The following is an 18,687-nucleotide window of genomic DNA, read 5'->3' on the forward strand; positions in this document are numbered from 1 at the left end:
CTAATCAACATATATCAGAACTTGTAGCCAATACAATAAGACAGGAAGAAAAAATAAAGCAAACAGTTTAGAAAGGAAGACTAAAACTATCTTATTTGCTGATGGCATTGAATTCAAGAAAAATCCAAAGGAATGTCCAAAAAACCAGAGTGTAATTAGTGGTGTCACAGGATACAAGGTCAATGTACAAAACTCAATTATATTTTTATATACTCACTGCAAATAATTGGAAAAACAATTCCATTTACAGTAAATTAAAAAAAAACATGAAATACTTAGGGATAAATTTAACTAATATGTGTCAGACCTGTACACTGAAAACTATAAAACACTGCTGAGAGAAATTAAAGAAGGCCTAAATAAATGGAGAGAGATAGCATGTTCATGAATTGGAACACTCACTTTTGTTCAGATGTTACTTCTTCCCAAATTGGCCTATAAATTCAGTGCAATCCCAATCAAAATCTCAACAGGTTTTTTTGTAGAAATTTCACACTGATACTAGAATTTATTTGGAAATGCAAAGGAATAGAATAGCCAAAAATAGTTTTGTAAAAGAACTTGACTTCAAGACTTACTGTAAAGCTTCAATAATAAAAACAGTGTGATATTGGTGCAAAGGTTGACATATAGACCAATAGATCAGTAAGTCCAGAATTAGACCCATATATGATCAATTCATTTTCAACAAAGGTGCCAAGGTATTTAAATGGAGAAAGGATTTTTTTTTCAATAAATGGTGCTGAAACAAGTAGATACCAATATGGAACAACCACAGACAAATTAACCCCAACTCTTACCTCCCACTGTCCAAAAAAATTAACTCAAAATGGATCGTAGACCTAGACCTAAAAGCTAAAATAAAACTTCTAGAAGAAAATCTAGGAAAAAAATTTTGTTACCTTGGGGTAGGCAAAGATTTCTTACGTGGGAAACAAAAACCGTAAACCTTGAAAGAAAAAAATCAATTTAATAGGCTTCATCATTATTTTAAAATCCTCTTCAAAAGAGCCTGCTTAACAAATGAAAAGGCGGAGGAAAATGTTTATACATCTGACAAATATGAGTATGTCATGAGTGAGGACTCCACAAAAGGCAATGGAATTAGGAGGGAATTGGGACTTCAGTGCACTCCCTGTGCACTGAGACCAGTGCACTCAGGTACAGGAATCCTGGGGGAACTGACTTGGCCCCAAAAGTCTGGTTTTATGGGCCTGGCAATGCAACCGTTGTATTCTGTTTTAACAATTGAAGTACAGCAGCAAGAAGTCCAGGCAGAGTCAGCTCAGGAGATTAGCCTATAGGCAACTGTTGTTTCAAGCCCGCCCATAGGAGACTACGGGACCCCGTCCTGAGGAGGACAGGCCATCAGGGTTCCTCCTACTCCTTGGGGTAGGGCTTCATAACAGGGCTCTAGTTGTGGAAGGAGGCCAGAATTACAGACCGGGTGGAGAAGTGGGAAAATCTTTAGAGTTAGAACTGAAGCAGAAGTCAAGTCCTCTGAACAGGAACAACCAGGTGGGATAGGGGTGAGAGGCAAGAAGGGCAGTGTGAGGTCAGGAGGCAGGAGGTAGAGGTGGGCATCCCTGGAGAGACTAGGTCCAGGGTTTGATGGAAGAGATGGAAACTCCAGGAATTAATAAGAGATCATAACAGTTGTTGGGCCATGGGATACAGGGAGCCTCCAATTATTGTTTCTCACAACTATGTTTCAGATGCTCTGCTAGACACTTTATATGTTTTATCTCTGATCTTTGCATACCTTTGAATAAAGTAATATAACTGTGCTTTCACAAAAAAAGAATCCAAGGCAAAAAGGTAGGTTATGTAGGCTGCTTGCACACTCTGGTGCATACTACTGCGGTCTTGCCTGGATCACTGTAATGGTCTCCCAGTTGGTCTCTTTGCATTCACTGTCTGCCCTGCCTTCCCACATCCCCTCCAAGTAATTCTTCAATAGACTGATCTTCGCAAAATATAAAATCCGAATGTGTCACCCCCTTCTGCTTAAAATTTGTCACTGGTTGTTTCCCGTTGCTGTTAGGATTGAGCCCAAATTCCTTATCATGGTCTACTGTGGTAGATTTGGCCTCTGCCTGTCTCTTCATCCTCATCTCTCACCAGCCTTCGTATACTCTGTACTCCAGACATACTGGCCTTCTATTACATTTCTCAAACATTCTATACTTGCTCTTACTGCAGTGTTCCGTAAGCCTGGGACTCGCCCTTCTTACCACCCCGTCTCCAGTTTCACCCTCACCCACTCCCACTTAACAGTCAGACTTTCACTTCACCACCACTTCCTCAGGGAAGCCTTCCTTTGCCACTGAGTCCAGTCAGTCTATTGTATGCTTTGTAGAAACACATTCTTTCCTTTAATAGCACCTATCAGTTTGTAGTCGTATTCTTGTTAGTGCCATTATTTGGCTAATAACTTTACCCCAGTGGAATGTAAGCCCTGTGACAGCAGGATCCACATGTATTCTCATTTATCACTGAATCCCAGTGACTAGCACAGTGCCTGGCATGTGGTTGGCACTTGGTAAACACTTGAATTAATGAATGGGTTGACTTTGGAGTTGGTCATGGCTGAACTTGCAGGTTGGGGCAACAGTGAAGAACCCAGCTTTGAGAAGCCAGAAGCAGAGGCTCTACCAGTGGGTTTAAACCACTATGTCTAAAAGTTTTCACAGAGGGCTAGAAAGGTAACCTGTTGGTCGCTAGAAGGATCAAGTAAAGCATTTTGTTTGTTTGTTTACTCCCACGGTTAACTGTAATCGGCCAACCAAAAAACAATATAGAAACTAAGTATGTTGATAATCTACAAACTGAGTATATTAAAAGTACAATTTGGCCTGAAGGAATACTATATTAAGAATGATTTTTATTAAAAGGAGAAACAATAGGAAATGTCTGTGCTCCGTTTTATTTTCTGTTATCACTTATAATGGTTTAATATGAAATTACTAGTTAAGTTTTCCAGTTGAAATATCGTCAGAGTTGTGAGAGAGAAAAATATGCTTATTGATTGACTATATTTTAGTATAATTTGCTGATTTCATTGAAATTGGCTAATATAAATTATTCTAATTCAGAGACAGCTCTACATCTGAATACCAAGTGATGAGTTAAGTATTACTTATGATTGCCATTATAAGTTTTAAATTGTGAGTAAGTGGGGAGGAAAAAAAAGTCAGCAAAAGAACAGGAAAAGGAGATGGGAATGAGAGACAAAAAGCAGTAAAAAACTGCTGTCTATTTTAGGTAATATGTCAGGGAAAGTATTGCCTGATCCTGTTTTAGTGGAGGCTTTCAGTTGTGTTTTCCGTGTTTGTTTTTTTAATACAATTTTTAAAGCTAAAGAATGTTTTCACATGTGGCTGGAAAGGGGTGGAGGAAGGATTTCTGAAGGAGGCTAAGTGGGAATTAGTGATAATTGAGGAGTAAACAGAGAGCACAGCTTTGGAGGTATTGTGAAAAATTATTCAAAAACCTAAGGGGTTTTTGAATGAGAAATGTGTAGATGTTTTCATTAAAAGTATGAATATGGGGCTTCCCTGGTGGTGCAGTGGTTGAGAGTCCGCCTGCCAATGCAGGGGACACGGGTTTGTGCCCCGGTCCGGGAAGATCCCACATGCCGTGGAGCGGCTGGGCCCGTGAGCCATGGCCGCTGCGCCTGCGCGTCCGGAGCCTGTGCTCCGCAACGGGAGAGGCCACAGCAGTGAGAGGCCCGCGTACCACAAATTACAAAAAAAAAAAAAAATAGGAATATGATAACTATCTTCTTCCTTAAATTGTTTTCTTCTTTTGATTTTAAAATGCTGTTATAAAATTACCTTTATGCAACTATGTAGATTTTATAATAGTTTTTTATTTAAATAGCTTTGCGGTATGGAAATGAGTCATCATCTTGATTAATTATTCATTCAAAATGTTGCCTTGAATTAGGGAAGATGCTCTAATGATGTCCTGAATTGTTTCAGATTGCAACAAATCTCGGTGACATATATCACTTTATGAGTGGTACATTTTTTGGTGTTCAGCAGAAGATTTTGTTGAAAGAAAGAAGTCTCTGGGAAATAACTGTCGAATCACTTAGATACTTGACAGAAAAAGGACTCCTACAAAACGATACTATTTTGACAGAAAAAGGACTTCTACAAAAAGACACTATTCATGGGTCGGAAGAAGAGTTCCAATATAGTTTTCACATTACAAAGTTGGGACGAGCTTCTTTTAAGGGTAAGAGTTTACCTAAATCTCATTACTAATCTGAGGAAATGCATTGGAAAAAATGGAAATTATTATGTAATGTTAAGTTGGATTTGTAATTTCATATTAATAATATTAATCTTATCGTACAAACTGTTGGACCACTTCAACTTTAAAAAGTTGAAAAGTGTTTTGAAACAAGTAATTTAGAGTACTGTAGAGGTATATGGAGAAAAGGGTGGTCATCCCTCCTTCATGCTCCCCTCCCTCAGCAGTCATAAAATCATAATATCTTACCAAGAATAACAATTTGGTATATATTTTGCAGACATTATCTGTAAATTTCATAACAATTTGATACATATATCCTTCCAAACATTTTTGTGTGTACGTGTATATGTGTGTATATATATATATACATATATATATGTATATATATACACACACACACAGAAGATGCTCAAATATCATGAGCATCTTCACATGTTAATCCCTTTAAATCTACCTCATTTTTCTTTTACTACAATAGTCATCCATAGTATGGATACCATAATTTATTTCACCACTCCCCTATTGATGGACATTTACTGTGTTCCTGATTTTTCTCCATTATAAACAAGGCTGCTTGGGCATCTCTGCTCATGTATTTTTGGATATGTGTGGAAATGTTTCTCTGGGTTAGATTCCCAAGAATAGAGGGGTTGGGTCAGAAGGTATATACTTATTAAATGCTGATGGATACTATCAAAATGACCTCCAAAATAGTTGTATTAAGTTACATATTAAGAGATTTTAAAGACTTTTGTAGTTAACTCCTAAAATAGACTTACTTTAAAGTCACCTCTTTCCCCCTTTGGTGATTATGAAAGATGAACTATTTGTGTCTTTCTTTTAGGAGCTATAGATTTGGCTTATTGTGACAATCTCTACAGAGACTTGAAGAAAGGTCTTGAAGGACTTGTGCTTGAAAGCCTTCTTCATTTAATTTACCTAACAACTCCCTATGATATGGCTTCTCAGTGTCACCCTGATTGGATGATATACTTCAGGCAGGTGAGACAATAAGATTCTGCAATACAGGCTACAATAATGAATCAGGATTTGATTTTTGTCAAGTGATTATTCACATTTTTTCTTTATTAAAATATATTTGAAATTGGGCCATTTGTCTTTGAATTTTTAAAGTAGTAATATGTCAATAACATTTTTTGTTTGTTTCACTTAAATATTTTCTGTTAAATATACACATGTTCATTATCAAAAAAATAAAGAAAGGTGCAGAAAAGAAAAAAAGATCATCCCTGGTCCCATTTCCCCAAAGGTAGTTTACTCGTATGATTTGGTGACCACTACATTTTATAATGCCTGGAATATAAAGAAAACCATGAAAGCCATCCCTGATGATTGATAGTTTAATTACATGAAAGCTCTATTACAGTCACACGTGATGTCACATCATGTCACACCAAACCAGGTGATGTTAATACCTGAGAAGGAATATCATCTTTATCAACAGTAGCAAGGTGGAACTGGCCATACTTGTTACAAAACCAAGTGGTAGAGTACAGTCTATTATGATTTTACTGTGAACAGGCTAGATGCATGAACACATATTAGGCAGAAGCAATATGTAGCTTTTAATTGCAGGAAATTAACTTTCTTTTTAATGTTGTTTTTTAAAATTGTTACTCTAAGTTTTTCTAAGTGGTATTATACAATGCAGTTACTTTCAAAAGCTTTCCCTCTTCTCTCTTCCCACAGACATCTCCCATATTAAACATGAGCCCATAGTCCATGGAAATCATAGTCCATGGTCACAGTATTTGTGGCCGTGTCTTTAAGTCATTCTACTAAAGTTTGTTATATTGGGTTGGCCCAAAAGTTCGTTCGGGTTTTTCTGTAACAGCTTACGGGAAAACCCGAACGAACTTTTTGGCCAGCCCAAATATTTTAATACTATATCTTTTAAGCTTGCAATATTTGTAAACAAAATATGTGGGGTTTTTCATATCTTTTATAATAATGAAAGTGTGATATGACTAAATACTGGATTTGATTAATGGCAGACTTTTTAAAGTTACAATTTAATTTTTCTATATATTTATGCTCTTTTTCTCTGTAGTTCAGCCAGCTCAGCCCAGCAGAACAAAATGTGGCTGTTCTGGTTGGAGTCTCTGAGAACTTTATTGGGAAGAAAGCATCAGGTCAAGCTATCAGGAAGGTACCATAGTCTTTTTCTCCTTCCTAAATAACTTAAGTTCATAAAACAAAATTAATGCTGTTGTATCATCTCCTTCGTTGACTTGATACTTTTGGTTCACTTTTTTTCTCTTTAATATAATTCCCATTTTACTATTTAAAACATCTGAGGACCAGAAATTTAGGTATTTTTTTTAAACGGTATTTATTTCTGGGTGGTGTGATGGCCCTATTTTTGTGTACCTTTGTATTTCTAAAATAGTCATGCATATGTAAGTCTTTATCATAGGAAAAGGTAAACCTTATTTTATCTATTTTTCTTAGGCTACTTATTATGGCTTAAATTATATAAATTGTAAAATATTTGTAAAATGTTTTCACAGTATTATGGAATCCTGAAATAAGTGCAGTTAAAGGGAGAAAAAAATCTTCTAGAAACTTTTTATTAAGCATTCTACTTGGTATCAGGGATTCTAAGATAGGACGAGTTTGGGATTTTTGTTTTTGTTGTTGCTGTTGTCCCAAAGAACTCCCAATGTACTTGAAGTACATAAAGCATTTTAGAAGGTTGAAGTGGAAAAGCCAATACTCTTGTGTGATATCTTATATTTTTGTGTTTTAAAGTTTAGTCAACAAACATGAAGCAAGTGTTGAATGTACACACTAACCTTAAGAGAAGTGGAAATAATTCTGTGGCAAACATGCATTCAAAATCCTTAAGTTCATATAATCTTCCACCTCATAATACACTTTTTTTCATTTTCTTTGGTAAGCTAATCTTCCTTGAAACCTAATTACCTTACCTACCATTTCCCCTATATCTTCAAAATTTATATAGATTTTACTGATTTCATTTTGAAAAATGGAAGGTGGTGTTTACTTATATTTGAATTGAATTGTGCAGCTGTCCCCTGTATTGATGTATCATAAAATTATAAATATATATCACTTCAGTATTCATGTTGTCAATATTTAAATTGGGTCTTTTACCTCAGAAATGGCTATGTTGTTTAGGCCTTCAAAATGTTGACTAAAGATATTTCTTAAAACAAGCCTTTTGTATCAAACTCTAAAATATAAAATAAAAACAAAATCATATTAGTTTGCAACTCATTACCAAATAATAAACATTTATAAAACCTTATTAGAATAATGTATCTTTTAAAACTTGAATCAAAATTTATTTTTGTTATACTTAATGAAATATAGTCAATAAATGTTTGTTCAATTGATAATTAAATATTTTAAATAGTATGGGCATGGATTTGTCTTAATTACAAATGGGTTAGTTACTAGTTCAGTGCTTTAGAAGTATCTTTTTAAAAAACTTCTGCAGAACATGATGTTTACTTAGAATCTAATTGATGTCTTCACATTGAAAAAGACCTTTAAACATTTTTTGTAAAAATCTTGAAATTGGCATGATGTGGCTTATCTTGCCATGTAATATAATCACATCGTTTTTCTTGGCTTAGAAAATACATTCTAAGCAAAATCTACATTGACTCAATTTATAGTTAATAATGAAGATGCACTAAAATTGGGAAATTAAAAGGTAATCTTTTCCTACTTGTTTTTCAGCTATCATGCTTTTTCAGCTTAATGCTTTTTAAAAGGGTGATCCAGTACAACATGCAGAATCTGTAATTCTTATATCCTTCAATGTGCCACCCTAAGTTCTCATCTTAAACATTCTTTTACTGTAGTAAAGGATATAATTTTATATTTTAAACCTACTTTTTCTCTTTAAAATTCATCTTTTTTTTCCTCTTGATTTTAAGCATGAGTTACTCAGTTTCTGAGTTAGCTTAATATTAGCTATGAAATGCTTTAGCCAAAAAATAATCACTGGGCACCACAGGCAAAAGCACATAACAGAATAGAAATAGTCAACTACAGGAAGCATTTTTCTTTCAGTGTTTTAACTTTGGAAACATTAATTATTTACCATGACCATGTGGAAATCATAGAATCTAGTGTTTACTTTGTAGACTTACTAACATATTTATCTAAACAAATGCGTTTGTCTAATTTATAATCACAGTCACACATATATATACCACCTATAAATACTACAGTAAATGTAAAGGTTTCCCCAATTCCTTTCCTTCCTGTATTCTTTCCTAAGGCTACCATAACAAATTAGCACAAACCAGGTGCCTTAAAACAACAGAAATGTATTCTGGCACAGTTCAGGAGTCCAGAGATCTGAAATCAAGACGCTGGCAGGGCTGTTCCTTCTGGAGGCTCTGAGGAAGAAACCATCTTGCCTCTCTCCTAGCTTTTGGTGGTTGCAGGCAATCCTTGTAGATGCATCCCTCCAAAGTCTGCCTCCATTTTCACATTGCCTACTCTGTGTCATTCTGTGTCGTCTCTCTTGTAAGGGATGACAGTCATTGAATAATGGGCCCTTAAGGGCCCCCTGTATATCCAGGATGATTTCATCTCAAGATCCTTAACTAATTACATCTGCAGAGATCCTATTTCCAAACAAGGTCACATTCAAAGGTACCAGGGGTTAAGACTTGAGCATATCTTTTTTGGGGAACAATTCAACTCACTACACTCCCTATAGAAGGAACTTTAAATTGGGAACAATTTGGCATATCTCTTTTTTTACACTCAGAAAAACGGTAATTTGAACTAATCTAAAGTACGTTTGTTAGAACTTAGATTTATTTCTGTGGAACCATTCTATCCTTGCTCTCCTGTGGTACAACTTCATGCTCTTTACCTTTTGTCCATTTTGAATGTAATGTACATTTTTTAGCAGGTCCAATACATAAACTTACTTGTGTCTTTCTAGAAGGTGGACAAGAATATTGTCAACAGACTATACCTGTCTTTCGTTCTTTATACCTTGCTCAAAGAGACCAACATTTGGAGTGTGTCTGAAAAATTCAATATGCCTCGAGGATATATACAAAACCTTCTCTCTGGAGCTGCCGCATTCTCCTCTTGTGTGTTACACTTCTGTGAGGTAATTCCATTAAATAGATGATATATGCTGTGTGCATCTTCTGTTTTAACTGTTACTGAACTCAAAAACCAGTTAGTCAATATGTTCTCTTGTTTCTTCTGTTATTACAAAGCACTCAAAATTTGTTTAAAATATCTTTGTTTTTATCCACTTACAAAAATACTATATACATGCATGTAATAAAGGTATTACAGAATGACAGAATCAACTAAAACATAATGAACAAGTAGGAAGTCCTTAGTTATCCCTACTTTTAGAACTATCATTAATAGTTTCAAGTATTTGGAATCAACTCTTTTTTTTTCTACTCTTTCTTTTTGTTGTTGTTGTTTTTTCTTTTCTTTCTTTCTTTATTTTTGGTTGCATTGGGTCTTAGTTGCACCATGAGGGATCTTTCATTTCAGTACGTGGGCTCTTTGTTGTGGCACACAGGCTTCTCTCTAGTTGTGGCATGAGGGCTCAGTAGTTGCGGCATGAGGGCTTAGTTGCCCTGTGGCATGTGGGATCTTAGTTCTTCAATCAGGGATCAAACCCACGTTGCCTGCATTGAAAGGTGGATTCCCAACCACTGGACCACCAGGGAAGTCCCTGGAATCAACTCTTAAAATAACATTTCTCCATTGATGTAGATTCTGCGTGAGTGTCTTTCTCATGAGTGGTAACTGTGTAAAGTGTTTGATTGGTATGTTACCAATATCCAGCAGATACCTGACTACTCAGTACCATGTTCTTTTGATTACCATAGTAATTTCCCATTTTTGCTTCCAGTGTCAAGCAGCTATGTCAGTTTCTACATCAAATGTGTGTTTTATAAAATAAAGAAGAAAACTTAATTTTGGCCATATGCATTTGAGATCGATATATTTAAGACTTTACTAAAAGAAGCTTTCAGAATTTCCTTAAATAACACAACAAAGCTTACCAGAGTTTTCTACCCAGACAGTTTTTTGATGAGTTTATAAGATAAGCCATTTTTGCTGCATTGAAATTTATTATTTTGGGGTGGCATAGTAATATTTGTTTCTGTACTTTTTTTTTCTGTACTTATTTTTTTTTTTTTCCACAATGAATTCTACGTTTAAACTTAAAATCTACTTCATTTGCACTATCTTAAGCCTCCAAATTCTGTGTGTGTATAGGGCAATTAGTTCTATCATATATGCTAATGGAGTAAATAATCCAAAACTACTTGGCTTTGGATTAAATGATAATTATTTTAGCAAATTTACCTTTTAAATACCTTTAATTTATGCTGATTTTTAAATTTTAGCTTATATTCCCTAATTACATGGTAGCTAATCAATACACAAACATTATGGATAATAAGGAGAAGCTGGCCTTTAAAATGTATTTTCTTAAGTTTACTGTGTTTGTTCTTCATATTTAAAAAGGTGTTCCCTGATAATTCTATCCCTTTGTTTTACTTAGAACTATAAGGATGTGAGCCTTACAGAATTGTTCAAGTGAAAGAATCTATAGGTTGAACTTCAAAAGCAACTATAACTTGATGGTTGATCCTAGGGTCAGTCTACCCGACAACTCTCATGAATGTATTTTCAATATTTTAAAGCATTTTTTTCTTTATAAAAAGTTATGTAGGACTTCCCTGGTGGCTCAGTGGTTGAGAATCTGCCTGCCAATGCAGGGGACATGGGTTCAATCCCTGGTCTGGGAAGATCCCACATGCCGTGGAGCAACTAAGCCTGTGTACCACAACTACTGAGCCTGTGCTCTAGAGCCCACAAGCCACAACTCCTGAGCCTGCGTGCTGCAAATACTGAAGCCCGTGCGCCTAGAGCCCGTGCTCTGCAACAGTAGAAGCCACCACACTGAGAAGCCCATGCACTGTAGTGAAGAGTAGCCCCCGCTCGCTGCAACTAGAGAAAACCCACGTGTAGCAACAAAGACCCAACACAGCCAAAAATAAATAAATAAATAAAATAAATAAATAAAAACAACAACAAAAAAAGTTATGTAAGTGGAATAAAATAGTATACCGATCATATTAGTTAAGATACTTTTAACTGCAAGTAACAGAAAAATTCCATAGAAATTTAAACAATAAGGAAAAATGAATATCTTATGTAGCAGGAAAGCCAGAGCTAAGGCAGTTTAGGATTGATTGATTCAGTAGTTCTATTCAAGGTTTTCTTTTCTTCTTTTTTTGCTGCTATGCTAGTGCATTGACTACTTTCCTAATAGTAGGAAAGTAGTAGGTCACAAAGTAGCTAGCTAATGTTGTTCCATGCATCACAAACGCTCACAGTGATACCCAACGGTTAGAAAGGAAACTTAAAAAAAAAAAAAAAACCAAACTACTATTACAGAAAATTTCAACCCTATATTTAAAAAGACAAGGTAATGTAATGAATACCCATTTACCCACCCAGCTTTAAGAATTACCAACTCATGGTTTCTAATACTATTTTAAATATTGCTACACTGAGCATCATCTTGTATTTGAATCCTTCCATATTTAGTATTTTGTCTTCAGGATAAATTTCCAGAGGTAGGAATTGTTTTCAATCATTTGGGAAAGAAAAACTATGCAGTCACTTGCTGATGTTTTGATAAAGATGAATAGAACTCTTCTTATTGACTTCTTTTTCTTTTTTATTTTTTAATTGGGGTATAATTGTTTGTTTTTCAATTTTCAATCTTTTTCCTCATCCTAAAACCATTCCATCAAATTCCTTAGTCTCTGCCATGTTTCCTTGTAATAATTTTGCTTGGAGTCATTGTTCATCTCCGGCTTAACCCAACTTCCAGAATTTACAGAAGGGAGAGTCCTCTCTGAGCCCTCTACCATGCAAACTAGATTTTGAAATAACTTACTAGATTTAAATTCTGCATATTTCTTTGTGTTCTGCAGGAACTTGAGGAGTTCTGGGTTTATAGAGCCCTTTTGGTAGAACTTACCAAGAAGTTGACTTACTGTGTAAAGGCAGAGCTAATCCCTCTCATGGAAGTGACTGGAGTTTTAGAGGTTAGTAGCCTCCCAGTTTCCCACCTGAGATGATTTCAACTAACAGAAAAATCAGGTTTTACTGTCATGTCACAGGGTAAGTGACAATAGCCTTATTGTCCATTTATCATGGGGATCTTTTTTTTAAATTAATTGCTGCCATGGTCTCCCAGAAATCCCTGTTAATCTGGAGAAAGTTCTGATGAAAAATCACATTCATGGGAAAAAATAACAGTAGGGATGGGGTGACTCTTCCCAAGTATATCCGTCATTCTTAACATCCCTTCCTTCCTCTACTCCAGTGAAGAATCACCTTCTGTCAGTTTAAACAGTGCTTGTTGAAGGTGGTGGTGACTTGGTGGCAGTGAGGGTCATTTACATTTTCTAAGGGAGTGAGGAGAAAGTATCCTCAGCTGGTTTCTTAGCTTTCTATTTTTGACCAACCCTTGATTTCAGTTTATCCTCTGTTATTCAGTTCTTAAATCAGAGGAGTTCTGTTTGGGAATGCAGACACACACCCCTACCTCAGAGGTCCCCTGAGTAGATGGTAAGAACATTTTAGGGATACTGGACTAAAATATTTGGTTGGGGATGCCCCTAGCCTAAGTGCCCTAATGGGTTTCTTATTTCTGATTGCAGCACACATCAGCTCACTTAAGCTGCACAGAAAACTAGCTATCTTGCAGTCAGATTGGAACCACCCAAATGCATCTTTTAAAATTCCTTGGGATTCTGATGTGTTATCTCTTCATATTTATTATCTTAGTTTATTCCTGTCTCTGCAAGTGAATTTTTTCCCTTCAGTAAGACACTTAATTACTTTTTCCTAATCCCAAATTCTGATCCTAATGATTTTTGTAATACTTTTCAGGGTCGAGCAAGACAGTTATACAATGCAGGTTATAAAAGTCTAATGCACTTAGCTAATGCAAATCCTGAAGTGCTGATAAAAACAATTGATCATTTATCAAGACGCCAGGCCAAGCAAATTGTTTCATCAGCCAAGGTAAGCAAACTATTTTTTAATCTTTATGATATATATATATTTTTTAAATTAATTAATTTTTGGCTGCGTTGGGTCTTTGTTGCTGTGCACAGGCTTTCTCTAGTTGCGGCGAGTGGGGGCTACTCTTCTTTGCGGTGTGCGGGCTTCTCACTGCGGTGGCTTCTCTTGTTGTGGAGCACGGGCTCTAGGCACGTGGGCTTCAGTAGTTGTGGCTCGCGGGCTCTAGAGCGCAGGCTCAGTAGTTGTGGCGCACAGGCTTAGTTGCTCCACAGCATGTGGGATCTTCATGGACCAGGGCTCAAACCCGCGTCACCTGCATTAGCAGGCGGATTCTTAACGACTGCGCCACCAGGGAAGCCCAATCTTTATGATATTTTGTAGTGTAATCTCCTTATACTTTAGATATAAAAGCAAAAACGTTTAATTATATATGCAAAAGTTTATACTCACAATATGTGGATAAAAATAATACACGTGTTATGATACAAGGTTTGCTAAAAGGAGGAAAAGGATCTCCTAAAAAATAAAGACACTTTCAAGAGTTCATTGAAGTACGAGGAACTCTGGAACTCGCTGAACTCTGCCTCCCGCTACTCTTGACACAGAAGTCCTTTCCTCAGCATCCCCAACACCTTCACTGACAAGGAACCTACAACCTCAAAAATTAAGTAGTTCTATTTTTGGACCCCTAGTGTTACAAAGAGCATCCCAATATAATGAGGCTGTGTTAAAATGTCTACCATGGCATCATAGAGTACTACCCTGTGGAACTAGACTGTTGCTTTGTTCATTTGGTAGCTTTTCACATACTTGAAAACGGCTCTTCTTGCCTCCAAGGGCTTATCTTTTCTGTTTCTTTCACCTGTAGTAAATAACCTAGTTTTAGACTATTCACTATACTGGTCACCCTTTGCTAGATGCAATCCAGTTTGTCATTACCCTCCTGCTCCATGTGGGTAAATCCATTACACAACAGTTTGGGATTATTTCCTTCTTGATCTCAACTATAGTTCTATCCTTGTGGTCTGAAATCTCATAGTTTTTTGTTTTTGTTTTTTAACTTCATCGTTATGCTATTGTCATATATAGATCAGAAATGGCTGAAAAGTAAATATACATCTTGCTTTGTGAATAGTGCTCACATTGTTTGTATTGCTTTGATTGATCTTTACAACAGTCCTCTGAGGTGGGCAGAGTTGGTGTTACATTCAATTTACAAATGAAGACACTAAAACTTGTTCCATTAGATTAGGAGTTCTTTGGGTTGATAGGAATGAAGTTATAGTTATTTCCATTTCTGTAGCACCTAGCACAGTATTCAGCCTATAGTAGATATTTAGCAAATATTTGAATAAATAAATAAAATTGGGGCTTCCCTGGTGGCGCAGTCATTAAGAATCTGCCTGCCAATGCAGGGGACACAGGTTTGAGCCCTGGTCCGGGAAGATCCCGCATGCCACAGAGCATCTAAGCCTGTGCGCCACAACTACTGAGCCTACACTCTAGAGCCCACGAGCCACAGCTACTGAGCCCGCAAGCCACAACTACTGAAGCCCGTGCACCTAGTGCCCATGCTTGGCAACAAGAGAAACCACCGCAATGAGAAGGCTTCGCACCACATCAAAGAGTAGCGCCTGCTCTCAGCAACTAGAGAAAGCCCGTGCATAGCAACGAAGACCCAGCGTAACCAAAAATAAATAAATAAATAAATTAAATCTATTAATAAATAAATAAGATTTAAAGAAATTGATTTACCCAAGGAAACACAGCTAGTTAGTAAGTAGTAGGGCAGGACTATAGAGTTACACTGTATGTTATTAAGGATACAAATGGAGCTGCGGTAACGATGGCCAAAATAAGTGACTTTAAATGTTAACGGTTTATTAGTGTTCACAGCTGATATGAGGAATCAGTTGTGTGTCCAAGGACCCATACTGCCCCTGTCTAATTGCTCAGCCAGTCTTAATATATAGCTTCCATCTTAGGGACTGAGGTACACGCTCTCCTTCCCACCATCCCTTCTGCTTTTCCAGTAAGCTTGAAAGAGTAAAATGGATATTCCTTGCAGGATTTTGAGTAGAAGAGTGGGTTAGAGGTTGCAAATAGGGGATGGAAGTAAGGAAAACAGTTAGGATTATACTGAGGTTAAACAGGTTTTTGCAGGAATGCCACAAAAATGTTGTATGTCCTTAGTACATCAGATCAGGAGCCACAGGTTGTCACTTTATCACATTACTGATAATGACTTTGATCATTTGGTTAAGGAAGTGTCATCTGGCAAGCTTTTCCACTGTAAAATTATTATTTTTCCCTTTTTATTAGTATTTTTGGAGTGGATACTTTGAGACTATGTAGATATCCTATTCTTCATTAAACTTTCACACACTTGTTTTAGCATTCATTGATGATTTTTGCCTCAGTTATTTCTATGATGTTTGTCAAGTGGTGATTTTCTAGCTCCATTGTTCCCTCTATATTTTTTATTGGCATTTTACTATGAGGAAAAGCTATTCCTTCCTCATTTATCTTTTAATTCATTTATTTATATCAGAGTGAATGATGGGTTCATACTTATTTTGATACTCAAATGGTCTCAGAGTTGGCCAGGAAGAGCCCCTGCAGACTGTCTCCTGTGTCTTTTTGGCGTGTCCCCATCATTATTGGTGTACTTTCTTACTTTCTGGTTGTATCTGTCAGGGTCTAATCATTAGCAACAGAAACCACACAGTAATTTGAACAGGAAAGCTTAATATAAAGAATTAGTCAGCAATGAAGACTCAACACAGCCAAAAATAAATTTAAAAAAAAAGAATTAGTAACAGAGGTTACTAGTTGGCCTCTAAGGGGTAAACAGAACACTTCAAGTCATTTGATGTTGGTGGTATTCTCTGTATTCTAGTAATGTTGACATGTGAGTTTTGTATGGTTTACTTATTGTCCTTTGTGATCTGTAGAGTGCTTACAGGATGTGTTGGTAGATTCATTTTGCAGGGTCACCATTCCTCAGTTACTGGAAAGCTTACCTAATTACATTTTTTTTTCCTTGACTTCATTGCTTTATTTTTTTTTATATTTGAAATTTCTTTTCTTTAATTAATTTTTATTGGAGTATAGTTGATTTACAATGTTGTGTTCATTTCTGCTATACAGCAAAGTGTCAGTTATACATCCTAATTACATTTTAGACTCCTTTATATAGTGCTAAATAATACTATGCTTTATATCAAATTGGTAGAGAGTGGTTTTTTTCCTCTGTGTGATTTTGCTGACCTTTTTATCATAAAAATATTATAAGAGAAATAGTGCAAATATTTCACACCAATATACTCAAAACCCAGATGCAACAAATATGAATATTTTATTTCTGGCTTTTTTAAAGAAAGGGGAGAAATCGTTATTCAGCAGATATTCATTGACATCCACTATGCGCTGGGTTTAGAAATACTTTCTTTGCTCATTATGCTTCTTTTGAAATTAGCCATATTAATTTTAGGAGTTTGAATAAAACTTTTCTTTGAAACACTGATAAGCTTTTAAAAGATAGCATACTAAACTTTGAGGAATAGTAAAATCCATATATAAAGGATAACATTTTTAAGAACTAATTAAATTTTTGCAAAATTGTCTTAAATTTTATAGATTAAAAGTTAATTTTTAAGTGGCTGAGTCTTCAGTAAAACAAATCTTTGAGAGTATTAAAGCTCCCTTATTTTTGGTATACCAAATGCAGTGATCAGCTAAAATGGCTTTAACTAAATGTCTCAGCTTCATTAATTGTAATCACTTGTTCTTAAGTGGCCATTTTTCAATCTCATTATTAGTTTTAATGTCTAGTTTGGTGGTATGTAAGGATTCAGGTGTCAAACAGATGGTGGTAAAATGTTAGCAGTTCTCTAGAAATTGGTGTTTTTGCCTCATGTCTTGATTTTTTATTGTAGCTGCTGTTGCATGAGAAAGCAGAGGCTTTGCAAGAAGAAGTAGAAGAGTTACTGAGACTGCCTTCTGATTTTCCTGGTATTGTGGCCTCTTCTATTGAAAAGGCATGAAACTGTCACATGAACATTTTTAAGTGTGAATTATTTATTGTACATATGTTTTATTAAAGATTCCCTGTAATTTATGAGTGAAAAAAATATATTTTAATTATATATTAAGAACTGTGGATGATGTTTGAATATTCCTGTCACCCATAATTGCATACATAATTATGCATTATTTCTCTGCTCAAAAATCAGGGGTTTACCACAAAATGAAATCCAACTTTCTCAACATATCCCCAGCCTACCCTTGTAGCCAGATCTTTCATTATCCTCTTACCCATTTCTTTCATCAAACTGGACTATTTAAAATCCCAGAATTTTCCCTGGGATTTCCAGACTCTCTCTTTCCTAACTGCTTTATGCTATTCCCCATGCATGGGAAATTATCTTTAAAATGTACTAAATACTTCAAGTTTCAACTAAGAATGCTAGAATACTATCTCCTCTAAGAAATTGTCCAAGTTCAACCTCCTCCCCACCCCATACATGGGTTCTTACCCTCCTATAAGTATTGTGAGTCCCTCATTTATGCCCATGTCTTTTTTATTTTTATTTTCTTTTAATCCCCATTTTTTTTATTCAAACAGAAAGTCACAAAAATTATAATCATCCTCATCAGTTCACTCAGTCCCATGTAATTAATTTTTTTTTATCTTGATATTTTGTTAGCACTTTTATGAATTCATCAGCTTTCCATTAGAGTTCTGAAAATGCTTATTCATTCAGCTCAGCAGTATAGTCAGTTACCAGAAACCTGTACTTGTTGAGTCTTTTCCATGAATTCCTTGAACATGAAACCCTTTTATAGGAATATATTTGCAAAAGCATCAGAGTACACCCAGAACTGTCTGCAAATGACAAAAGACTTAAAAATGACCACGATTAAAGATTTGATGAAAGTTCATAATAATGCAATTGACAAGGAGATTTAGTTATTTCTGAGATGTACATTTTAAAGTAATAACTAGAATTATGACTTACTATACCAGAACATATAAGATTTTTAGAAATTTCATGTACTGTCTGAAACATTTATATTAACATATTTCCATACAAATAACCCAAAGAAAGTTTAGTATTAGTTGTTTTTTTGTTTGTTTGTTTATAGTGCAGGTTCTTATTAGTCATCAGTTTTATACACATCAGTGTATACATGTCAATCCCAATCGCCCAATTCAGCACACCACCATCCCCACCCCACCACAGTTTTCCCCCCTTGGCATCTATACGTTTGTTCTCTACATCTGTGTATCAACTTCTGCCCTGCAAATCAGTTCATCTGTAC

At 35.7% G+C, this 18,687-nt stretch overlaps 1 protein-coding gene across 1 annotated transcript in view; it reads left to right on the top strand.

The window, feature by feature from the left end:
- HELQ (helicase, POLQ like) overlaps nucleotides 1-17,408 on the top strand; it is a 40,181-nt gene extending 22,773 nt beyond the window's left edge. The window contains 7 exon segments of the mRNA XM_065878000.1: nucleotides 3,984-4,242; nucleotides 5,108-5,265; nucleotides 6,335-6,433; nucleotides 9,218-9,391; nucleotides 12,264-12,377; nucleotides 13,228-13,362; nucleotides 17,301-17,408. Coding sequence (XP_065734072.1) covers nucleotides 3,984-4,242; nucleotides 5,108-5,265; nucleotides 6,335-6,433; nucleotides 9,218-9,391; nucleotides 12,264-12,377; nucleotides 13,228-13,362; nucleotides 17,301-17,408 — 1,047 coding nt within the window.
- The last annotated feature ends 1,279 nt before the right edge of the window (nucleotides 17,409-18,687 follow it).

The sequence above is a fragment of the Phocoena phocoena genome, chromosome 5, assembly GCF_963924675.1.
Source record: "Phocoena phocoena chromosome 5, mPhoPho1.1, whole genome shotgun sequence".
Classification (NCBI taxonomy): domain Eukaryota; kingdom Metazoa; phylum Chordata; class Mammalia; order Artiodactyla; family Phocoenidae; genus Phocoena; species Phocoena phocoena.